General features: G+C 38.8%; 1 protein-coding gene across 5 annotated transcripts in view; it reads right to left on the reverse strand.

Moving 5' to 3' along the window:
* Positions 1–715: 715 nt before the first annotated feature.
* RAI14 (retinoic acid induced 14) overlaps positions 716–11,448 on the reverse strand; it is a 149,783-nt gene continuing 139,050 nt past the window's right edge. For all 5 annotated transcript variants that reach the window (XM_006156345.3, XM_006156348.3, XM_006156347.3 and 2 more), the window contains 5 exons: positions 11,153–11,271; positions 8,495–10,027; positions 6,690–6,839; positions 3,361–3,426; positions 716–2,576 (listed from right to left, as the gene is read on the reverse strand). In XM_006156345.3, coding sequence (XP_006156407.1) covers positions 2,499–2,576; positions 3,361–3,426; positions 6,690–6,839; positions 8,495–10,027; positions 11,153–11,271 — 1,946 coding nt within the window. In that variant the 3' untranslated portion in view covers positions 716–2,498. The remainder of the gene's footprint in view (positions 2,577–3,360; positions 3,427–6,689; positions 6,840–8,494; positions 10,028–11,152; positions 11,272–11,448) is intronic.

The raw sequence follows: 11,448 nt of genomic DNA on the forward strand, positions 1-11,448 counted from the left end.
ATTTCTTCTGTCCTTTTTGGGGGGATGGATGAGGAGAGCATCAAAGGTTCAGTTAAATAAAGTGTCACACACATGCTTTGTTTGAAATCAGAAGTTTGTGAATAGGACAAAACTGCAATGAGAGCTGAAGTAGAGGCAGTAGGTCATGTTGTAAGTGAAGGGAAGCAGCTTTGTTATGTTGCCTTATGATAAATTATGATCATTACCTAAATAGCTGTACCTATTTTATTGTAATTTGGTGGTTTTAATTTTGACTTGAACTTGCAAGAATTCACCCAACATAGTTTTTTTTAGGAATGAATTGCCTTTGGAATGGGGTAGAAGAATATATTTGAGCATCTTTTGTTTTATTTTCTAACATGTATTTGATTTACTACTTCAAAAAGAGTAAAGAGGAAAAAAAGTCCAGTGGAAGCTTCCAAACAGTTAAAAAGACTACAGATCAAATGAGAGACAATTTTGAGCTAAAGGTCTGTGATGCAACTGCCCCAAAGTGGTTGATACATGGGGTAGAGCTCAAGCTCTAGAACATTCCAACTCAAAACACATTCTTTAGGACTTAAGAGATGGAAATGATGTGACATGTTGTGTGTGACAGTGTAGAGAACTCCCTCCAGATGAACTGAGGCAATGAGATAAACACTATCACGGGGAAATGTTAGTGAACTGATGATCTTCAGAAGCCACACAGATAAGCTTACAAAGACACAAGGAGTGCAAAATGAAACGAGTTTATTTTCTGCAATAACTTCTGTAAATTACAAAGAAAAAATGCTAAACTACAGCATATAACGTTCAATATTTAACCAGAGTACTTGTAATAAATATGTATCCTGAAACAAGATAAAAGGCTACACTTCATCAGGCATCCTACAAAATGTCTTGAGTTTTATACTCTGCAGCATTTCTTTGTGGGGGCAGGAGGAGCGTTGTTTTGTATTTTCTTAAGTGCTGTGACAAAAAGCCTTTTCACATTTCTTTGGAGCATTTTTGAAATTGCTTTAACTGTAATGAAACAACTTAAGAAAAGTAACACCAAGCTTTAAAGCCATTTTTGCTTTGCTGTTGTCAGTCCTCATCCAATAACAGATAAACATATCATCCATTGCCCTCTGAGCCCAGGCAGCCCTGCAGTAAGTGGGCCCTGTCAGAGCAGGTCTAGACTTTTAGTAATATACTTTGGAGAATTCTTTATTGTTTATCTCCCTCAATATGATCAATGCCTTAAGGAAGCTGCAAACAAGTTAGAAACATTTTTAACCTGAAAGTAAAGTTTACAGAAATATTTTTTCCCAAGACCTTTGCTATGCACCATAATATTACCATATCAAGATTTATAGTTTCAAAGTTGAAAAACTGGTACTAACAGTCCTTCCACAGATAATTTATGGGCACTGGTAGTTAGGACATTCAGAAATAGTCAACGGGTAAAAGGAGGATTAGTATATTCAGAAACGCTCTACACTTCTGAGGACACAATGGCAGAAAGTCCTAGGGGTAGTGGTGGCAGCTGATATTAAGTCTGGAATATATAACTACTTTTTGCTATAGCTGAGAACTTTGAGGAAAAAGTTACATTTTTAAAAAGTCTTAAGCATGGTTACCTAAAAAATAGTTTGTTGTTAATATAATCTAATGTAATTTCATTTATTTAGGGGTTTAGATATGAAAACATTTTTAAGAGCCAATAAAAATATTACAAAGAAAAAAACACTTTAAAAAAATTGAGGTTAAGAACTATGAGGCATTTCTTTTGGCTGTAAACATACAGTTTACTGTCCCTTGTTGAAACACAAATGTTTGGATTTCCTGAGCTTCACGGATAATAGCAGGAGGCAAGTTTGCATAGAAAATCTGCAATGCATTGATTTCCTTAAAACTTTTAAGGACAATTAGCTTTTGTTTTCAAACTCCATATTTTGGTTAATAGTGCTCACTGAACTATAAATTGATAAGAAGAGTGATGAGATATATAAGGCAGATGGGGGAAAGATGGAATCAGAATTTTTAAATCCACAGGATAACATGGTAAAAGGTCTTAAGCAAGCACTTAATAACTAGTGCCATACTAATTTGGTGAGAAATTAAATTATGTACTGGGATTGAAAGCCAAAGGCAGGCAGAACTCTTCTGGGCTGAATGGCACAGCCTGAGGGCAGGAATTGATGTAGCATTCACTGTGTGGAGCCTCAGCGTATCACTCACTGGTGCCCACCTGCCAGCATCAGGACCAGACCCTGGGCATGGCTGATCCCAACTCTGGATTCTGAAGAAGGGATAATGATAATTTTCACCTCTGCTGATCTGAAGTCTCTAAGCAGTTCTCAGGAAGGCAGCCTTCTCCTGAGACCAATCCTCAGAAAACTTTGGAATGGGAAGAAGCTATGCCAGGTCACAGTGCAGTCCACAAATGACAACAATGGCAGTGGTTGCCAACAACTCTGAATCTAACACAAAGATGGACAACAAGAGGGCAGTGTTTTGCCAAAGAGTCCACTTTACTTCTTCTGGGTCTGGTTTTTACACATGGTGAGAATTTGCTTCAGTACTTTCTGGACATCTTCATCCATCTGGCCCTAGGAGATTCAAACAAAAGACATTCGTTAGAACCTAAATTAAGTCATAGTACTTTCTGTCCCAGGGAAAGAAAAGAGATGGCTGGCTGGGAGGAAGCCCTTGACTCATACTCCCACTTTTCAGAGGAATGTCACCCTATCAATTCCCACTTTTTTTTTCTTTTATAAAAAATTTTAATTTAATTCCATTTGTTATTATTATTTTTAATTTGATCAGAGAGAGAGAAAAAAAGGGAAAGTAAGAAAGCAAAGTGCCAGGTCCAGGACTCAAACTGTGATTAACCATGTGGGACTCCAGAGCCTCTAACCACCATGCCCTTATGCTGGCCTCTCAATTCCCACTTTCTATGAGGAAATGTAGGAAAGAGTCCTATCTTTAACCCTCTGGAGGCCCACCATTAGCCCCTAGCACAGGGTATCTGGGATGTCAGTTGCAAATGTGAGCTCAGTTCACCAGAACCACAAGGCTAAGGCAGTGCTGATGACTCTGAGAATATCTGTAAGCCTGGAAAATAAAGACCCATCTGGGTCCTCCTGCTGGATGACAGTAGTCACATCTTTCTTCATTTCTCAAAAAAAGTGATGAGACTATTCCTAGTAAACAAGGCATAGGCTCCTGACACAAAATTTGAAGCAAAGCAAAGGTGTTTTAAAGCTCTCTTTAAGGGGAAAAGAGTTTCCTCTCATATGTGTTCCTTCCACTAGGTTCATGATGGGAGTTTTGGCAACATCTGCTGCCATATTTCTTTAGGATGTCCAGCTACTTTGTGGGCTATTACCATACCTGCACAGCGTAGAGGAGATGCATTCTGTAAACTGATACAACCTCCTGGTGTTGTTTCTTGCATTCCTAGAAAAAGACCATGACGTTATTAATGAACTTAGATTTCTAAAGGAAAAAAAAAAAAAACAATAAACTATGAGAAAGTGTAGTTACATGTTACCCAAGTGATTCCCTCCATCAAATGCTAGCATATCAAGTCTCTGAAATTGCTGTGAGCTCACTGGTTTGTATATTTTTGAATACTTGTCAATATTCTTGACAAAAGCTGCCTATTTCATCTTGAAATGGCAACTCTAGGAGACAACTCATGTAAAAAGTATTCTAACCTCATGTTTGTTTAGATAGATATAGATAGATAGATGCAAAAATCCATATATGTCACTGTAAATACTCCAAGAAAATGTATCAAATGCAAAAAGTATTTCAGAGTTGTTGAATTATGGGCAATTTTATTTATAGAAACTTTTTAGAGCTTTTTGCATTTTTTCAAGTTTTCTACAATGACCAATATTTATTAATTTAATTTTAAAAATATATTCTTTTAAAGGAAATTATTGATCACCCATTATATAGTCAGTAGTATATAGTCTTTGGGGAGCTCAATTATTTATTATCAGTATGCTGGGGAAGCAAATAGGAAGGCCCAATCTCAAGTGGTCTCTTGGAACACCTGTTGATACTTGTGTTTCTCCTTATAGAGCTTTTACTCTAATTCCTTTCAATAACTCTTTCAAGAATCTTAGTTCTAAACTCTACTCATGCTCTCCTCCTGATCACTGTTTATGGCTTATCTTTAAAATCTGCAAAAGTGCATCAGTACCCACTCTCACCTCCTTCCTTTCAATGAGAAAATATAAAGTATCCCTTATATTAAAAGACAAGTGCAAAAAAAAAAAAATTAGGAGCTATTTTTGCTATAGGGCACATGCACACGCCAGAGACACAAAGATAGAAAGCAAGAAATCACCCTCTCCGGGGGGAATGGCCATGCTGCAATCCTTTCTCCTCCATTTTCCTCTCAGGATTTTGGACATGCATGCACACATGCCCAGTGTGAATTTAAGCCACCAGGTCTGGGACTTGAACCATAGTTGACTGTGGGAGTCCAGTGGTATAACCATTAAGTCATCTGCTATTCCCAAAGGACAACTTTAAAAATCTCAATCCTTTGATCCTTTGAAGTTCATGTAGGAAGGTATACTTAGTACCCCTCTTCGTGTTGTTTCCTTCCCACCTTTCAGCTATTCCCACTCAATTGTAGGACTTAATCTGATCACTGTCTTCCTTTCCTTCTCTGCTTCTGTCATCATTTACTTGACTGCAATATCTTAGTGAATGATCCATCTACCCATTTGGACCTCTTAGTTCTTCAGTCTCAGCTATCATGACTTGTTCCTCTTCATTTCAGACCCACCCTCATGGTCATAGTTCTGTCATTATTACCTAAGTAATCTCACCTGCAAGCATCCCATCCTCTGAGCAAACCTACTTTAGGCTTTGTCTGACCCCTGCTGTAATTCTTCAACTTACTCTCTTCTTTAGTAGTCAGCCTACTTTAACAGTCCAGATTTTACCCTACCACTCCACTGGAACAAGGGCCATCCTAAGTGTCACATCTCGGGCCTTGCTTAGTAAAGATTAGTCCTTACTCATCCATTTGAGACTTCAGCACAAGCATCCTATATTTAGGAAGGTTTTTGCGACTCACTCAGATTGAGGCACACTTCCTCCATATGCCCACAGTCTGTGCTGGGCATCTCTTTATCAGTGGATGCTTACCATATTGTCTATAATGCATATAAATACCTTCAGGACAGGGACTCTGTCTTATTCACTTTCATATCACTAGTACCATGTATACTACTAATAAGAGCTCAATAAACCATGTTGAATAGTTAAGAATTACTGTATAAACTGTTAGCACTTTATAAATTTGTAATATTTTATCAGAAGAGTGACCTGCAGAACACACTAAAGAGCATCTTCTCATCCTCTGATTATTCCATGGCTGCTTGAGATACTAACACCAAAGAGCTAATACTATACTTTTGTTGTCAACCAGAGTAAGGACTGTGGAAACCCGAATTCACTATCGTTAAGAAACCACCAGATCCATGTCTTGTTTGTAAATGAAAGCTAAAGGCCATCTAGAGCAGACTAAGCCTCGATTTCATATGGAGAATGTTAACATACCCTTGCCAACTAAATACTAACAGATATTGGGGTAAGCTAAGTGATGGCTCTCCAAAGATGCCCACATCCTAATCCCCAGAACTGATAAATGTCACCTTATATAGAAAATGGATCCTGCACATGTAAATTATGAATTTTGAGATGGAGAGAGATTATCATGGATTATCTAAGTGGACTTTTTTTTCTTTTAAGAATTATTTTATTTAACCTTTTACTTATTTATTTCAATTTGACCAGAGAGGGACAGAGCGAGAGAGAGAGAGAGAGAAAGTGAGAGAGCAAGCTACCAGGTCCGGGACTTGAACCGTGGTCAGCCATGTGGGAGTCCACCACACACCTGCCAGCCCCAAGTGGACTTTTAAATGTAATCACCAGGATCCTTCTAAGAGGATGGCAAGAAAATCATAGGCAGGAATATGATATGGGAAGATAGAAGTAAAGTTGAAGAGACATCTTCTGAAGATGGAGGAAAGGGCCATGAGCCAAGGCATGGAGGCAGTCCCTAGGAGCTGGGAAAGTTCTGGAAATGGATTCTCCCCTAAAGCCTTGAGAAGGAGCTAGTCATGCCATCTCCTTGACTTCACTTCAGTGAAACTGATAAAAGACTTCTGATCTCTAGAACTATAAGAATAAATCTGTGTTGTTTTAAACCAAACCTGTGGGTGATTTGTTTCACAGCCTTAAGAAATCGATACAGATACTAAGGGGCTTTCTTGGAAGAATAGAAAGACCAAGAAGCAGCTTCAAATATGCAGATATTAACCACCAGAGATTCCAGCTGCTAATAAGAAAAATCTCTTGCTACCGTCAGAGATGGGCAGTGACTGGCAGAAAAAGAAGGGCTGAGAAGTTAGTAAATGAGGGAAAAAGCATTCTCCACCATCCAGCTGATGTCCCCCTTCCCAGTTGTGCAGCTAACTCACTGCACTGAAGATGATGACTGAGAATTTCACCATGGTTTTCTCTTTTGCCTTGGCTGAAGAAGTCTTCAGTCAACTGCTCAGTGAGGTACAACATTCCTTTGGGCTGGGAATCTTTTTGTTCACTCCACACCTTGCCCTTGCCCTCTTGCTGAGTTGGTGTGTAATCTGCACCCCTCTCCTCCCATCCCTAGCAGCAGATACAAGCCCACTCACAGCCAGCTGGTTCTGTAGCTGTTTGACCTGCTGCTGCAGTGCTTCCAGCTGCTGACTCTGTCTTTTGGATGAGCTTGTTGCGTAGGAGAGCTGTGAGAGGCTGTTCAGAGCCTCCTTCAACTTGATGACTTCCTTTGACATCTCATTTATCTAATGAGAAAGGAAAACTTTATCAATAGGCAATAACATGTCTGCAGAAGCAAAATTCGATACTTCTTTTTTTTTTTGAAGAGGTTTTTCACTATAGGGCGTGTGTGCTCGCCAGACAGAGAGAGACATAGAGACAGAAATGAGAAATCATCCCCCTGGAGTGATGGCCACGCCGCAATCCCTTCTCCTCCATTCGCCTCTCGGGATCTTGGGCACGCATGCACATGCGCCCGGCGTGAGTTTTAAGCCACCGGGTCCCGGACATGAACCGCGGTCGACTACGTGGGAGTCCAGCGACATAGCCATTACGCTAACTGCTGGTTCTCAAAATTCGATACTTCTAAACCTTGAAAATGGTTATCTCTATTGGCCTGTGAAAGTTCAAACTTTAGAAAAATTCCTTTTAAATTTTCATTTATTTATCTTTGATTTGCTATAGGGCACATGTGCTTGCCAAAAAGGGAAGGTGAGAAATCACACCCTAGGGGGGGTGGCCATGCTGCAATCTCTTCTCCTCCATTCTCCCCTCAGGGTTTTGGGCACACACACATATATTCCTGGCATACTCTTCAAGCTGTTGGGTCCAGGACTTGAACCATGCAGTCAGCCATGTGAGATTTAGCTGCTTTAATAACCATGTCACTGACTGGCCCTCCCATTTTATTTTTTAAAGAAAATCTATACAATGAAACATAAGAATATCAGGTAAAACAATAAAGATTTCTATACCCATACATTCTGATAAAGGCCCCTGAATTGTACATTGTGTTATGATGCATGAGGGTAGCAAAAGCTGTGATACTGATTTCCTCAAAAGGGGGTGCAGTTGAAAAGATAAATCAAAAATAGGATTTCAGGTATTCTTTATTCAGAAACAGCTATGTCTTGTCCAATACTTCTGCCATGGGCAGTCAAGAGTAAGTCCTAGGAATCCTGATATCTCCAGACTTCTTGCTTTAATGTGAACACAATACCCAAACTTACCCTACCCACTCACTAACCCCCAATCCTGGTAGCCTTTTGAACATTCATTATAGAAGAATAAAGATATATAGTCCTCTAACAAATGCCAAAGAGTCACCCCAAACTTCACTTCTCTCCTTCCTCTGTGCCAGCTCCAGCTCCATCTCTACTTGCTCATTCCCCACATTCCTTCCTCCCCCCCATACACCTTTGAAAATGGGGGCCATGGAAAGTTTATTTAATTCTGACTTGAGGGGAAGTTCATAAAGCTTAGGGAAGCAGGATTATGTCTAGGAGTACTTGTGTTTTCAGATGATGACAGTATCTATTCTGGATTCAATAAGAAGAGATGAAGCTCAAAATGGATCACAAATACTTTTCAGTATATAGTTAACTTCTGATCCCTGGCACTGGCAGGGCTTCTGTAAAATGATTTTTAAAGGACAAATATGTACTACATAAGTGAAAAATGCTTTAATGTAGGAGGAAGTGGCAAAAGATCCCTATCATTTTAACATAACTACCCAACATAACTATTCGTAGTATGGTTTTGGGGATAGGCAGTCATAAACAGAACACTCAGCATTTGCAACAAGTTACTGCCAACAGGTACTGTAAGTGTTTAATATGGTAAAGGTTGAAGGGCCTACAACTTATTGCTAGAAGCACAACAGCAATAGAACTTCACCAACCTTTTTGTCTTTATCCTCTTCCAGTTTTGAAGAGCTCTCAGAGTATCTTTTCATTTCTGCAAGTTCTTCCTGAGCTTGTTGGAATTTTTGCAGAAGTTCACTTACTTCTTGCTCTTTAGATTTCAAAAGAGTCTGAATATTTTCCTTTTCCCTTTTCACTTGTGAGGCCTCACTTCTAATCTGGGCAACCTCCAAATGGACCTTCTCTTTTTCTTTTACTGACTCCTTTAATTTCAGTGCCAGTGCATTCACTTCACTCTCTAAGGACAACTGGAGCTTTTCATAGGAGGATCTGGGTACCATGGCATCAGTCATTGCAGCTTTCTCCTCTAGGAGTTGTTTTTCCAGCCTTGCTACTTCCACTTCCTTGCTCGCAAGGTGCTCTTTAAGACTGCTTATTTTTTCTTCCATCTCTTTTACAGTAGTCCGTAGTGTGGTTATCACTTGTAAATGTTCTGTGATTGAGACCGAGTTCTCTTTCTGTTCATCTACCAATTGCTTGAGCTGGGTCACTTCATTCAACACTTTTGAATACTGAGACTTCATTTCAGACAGTGCCTCTTCTGCTTTAGCCCTGGATATATTTGTCATTTGCATGAGTTTTTCATGCTCTGCTTTATGGATGTATTCAGCAGTTACATCCTCTAGAGACTTCCTCTTCCTATAATCCTCTAGCTCAGCCTGGGCTTCTTTGTACAGCTGTGACAGCTCACTCACCTGTTTATTGAGTTCATCTATCATTCTGTTCATGGCCTCCTTCATGTCCCCAGCTTCATCATTGGCTTCCTGTGTCATCTGACTTTTTAGTGTGTCTTTCAATTTCATGATTTCTTCTTGTGCCTCTTGGTATTTCTCATATAAAAATGTTTTCTCCTTATTCATATTCTCAATAACAGAGCAATATGAATTTTTCATTTCCTCATACTCTGCCACAGGTGGCTTACTCTCCACACTTTTCTCCCTCTCTACAAGTTTTTCTTCTAACTCTCTCACTTTCTCTTTATTTCTTTTACTTTCTTCTAATGCATTCTGCAGTTCCTGCTTTAGCACGTCTATTTCTTCCTCAGAGACCCTCAGCTCACGCAGATGTGAGTAATTATCCACGCTCTCGGGTGAGACCAAACCAAGTTTCATCTGCTTTTGCACACTAAGGACCTCTTTCATGGCCTCCTCATACTTGCTCTGAGTCTCTTTAAGTTTTTGGCTGAGATCGGAGCCATTCTCTGAAATCTCTGTGTTGTTTAAGCACACTAGTTCTGTCCTGCGAGACTGGAGTTGGGCCTGTAGCTGTTTCCTCTCTGCTTCAGAGCTCTCCAATCTTTTCTGAAAGTCTTGCAAAATCTCTTGTAATTGCTGAATTTTGACATCACTGTCATTAGTGGCTTTACCCAAGGAATGTGTTAAGACAGATGGAGGAGATTTGGAGTCTGGAGAGGTTTCACTAGGTTTTCCCAGGGATGGGACTAAGTCAGTTTGGGTGGAATGGTAAGAGTCAAAACTTAGGTCTGCTTCTGCCTCCTTGGGTGATTTGGCCTGGGGGGAAAAAAAAGAATTCAATGGTACCAAAAGCGTGGTTAGGAGAGCAAGCAACTGGAATGAGAGAAACAAGTCCAAAACATGGGAAAGCAGCCCAATCATACTGTACATGTGCTTTTGTGCCATGAAACATAGGGCTGGGACATGAGTTTGATTAGTGACACAAAGCTCACTTTGTGGAACTAAGATTATTCGAATCATTTTAAAAATGCCAGAATGGTTTTGTTTGTAAAGCCTCTGATTCAAATTTTTTCTTTGTCTTTTTACATCATTCTAGTTGCTAACGGAGGCAATGAGCATATTAAAGCCACTTCGTATCAAGTTCTTCAATGTGCTAAATATCAACGTTACTAAATAACTGACTTTCTCTTATTCATATTCTCAATAGGGAAGCAATAATTAGCCATGGCTAATTACAGGTAGATTAAAATTTTAAGTATAAAATTTCTGTTTATACATAAAATTTTATATTTTAATTTTATGTGTACACGACATTGTTATATTACACAGTCATGTACCACATAACATTTTGGTCAACAAGACACTAGATCTATGACGGTGGTCCCTTAGGGAACACGTAGACTATACCATATTGCCTAGGTGTGCATTAGGCTATACCATCACCTTTTGTACAAGAAACTCTGATATTTGTACAGCAATGATCTTGCCTAATGACGCATTTCTCAGAACATATCCTTGTCATTAAGCAATGTATGACTTGTATATAACTTACATATTTATGTGTATATTTAAGTTTTATTTATATAGTTTAATATATAAACTTTATTAAAAATATATTTGTCATATTACATATACTACACTATGTAATTATATATAATTTATCACTTAGCAATTTACAGAAATAGTTAATAAATAATATTCTCAAGAAACAAGTAATTCAAAACTATAAAATGTTTAAGTCTATTTATATTCAAAAAGAAATTAATATAGACAACAAAATATATCATACTACTCTGAAAAAAAAAAAAAAAAACACTAGCATGACACTACCAAATAGTCTGTGATAGAATTATTGGATTGTCTGAAAAGTCACGAGGTATTTTTCTGTTGTTCTATGCAAAGATGCATCATGACTTTTCCAATGACCCAGTATGTACCTACTTGTAATTTATCTTGTAGCTCCTTATTGTGTAAGGTGAGGGAAGCAACTTTTGCTTGTAATAGGACAAGAAGATCTTGTTGGTCAGCTTCAGAACTTATATCCAATAAGCTATCAGCACCTTGGAAAAGAAAAAGCAGTCAAAAATATTTTTTTAATTAAACTATTACTTCTCTGACCTCTAACGAACCCATCTTCTAGCACAATCCAGTTGTTCTTCCTAGTCCTGACTATGAAACCCCTCTACCAGTTGGATAGATACAATCATTTTCAGAGTCTTGGGGTTCCTTACTATGTG

This window comes from Tupaia chinensis, unplaced genomic scaffold (assembly GCF_000334495.1).
Source record: "Tupaia chinensis unplaced genomic scaffold, TupChi_1.0 Scaffold000489_1, whole genome shotgun sequence".
Taxonomy (NCBI): domain Eukaryota; kingdom Metazoa; phylum Chordata; class Mammalia; order Scandentia; family Tupaiidae; genus Tupaia; species Tupaia belangeri.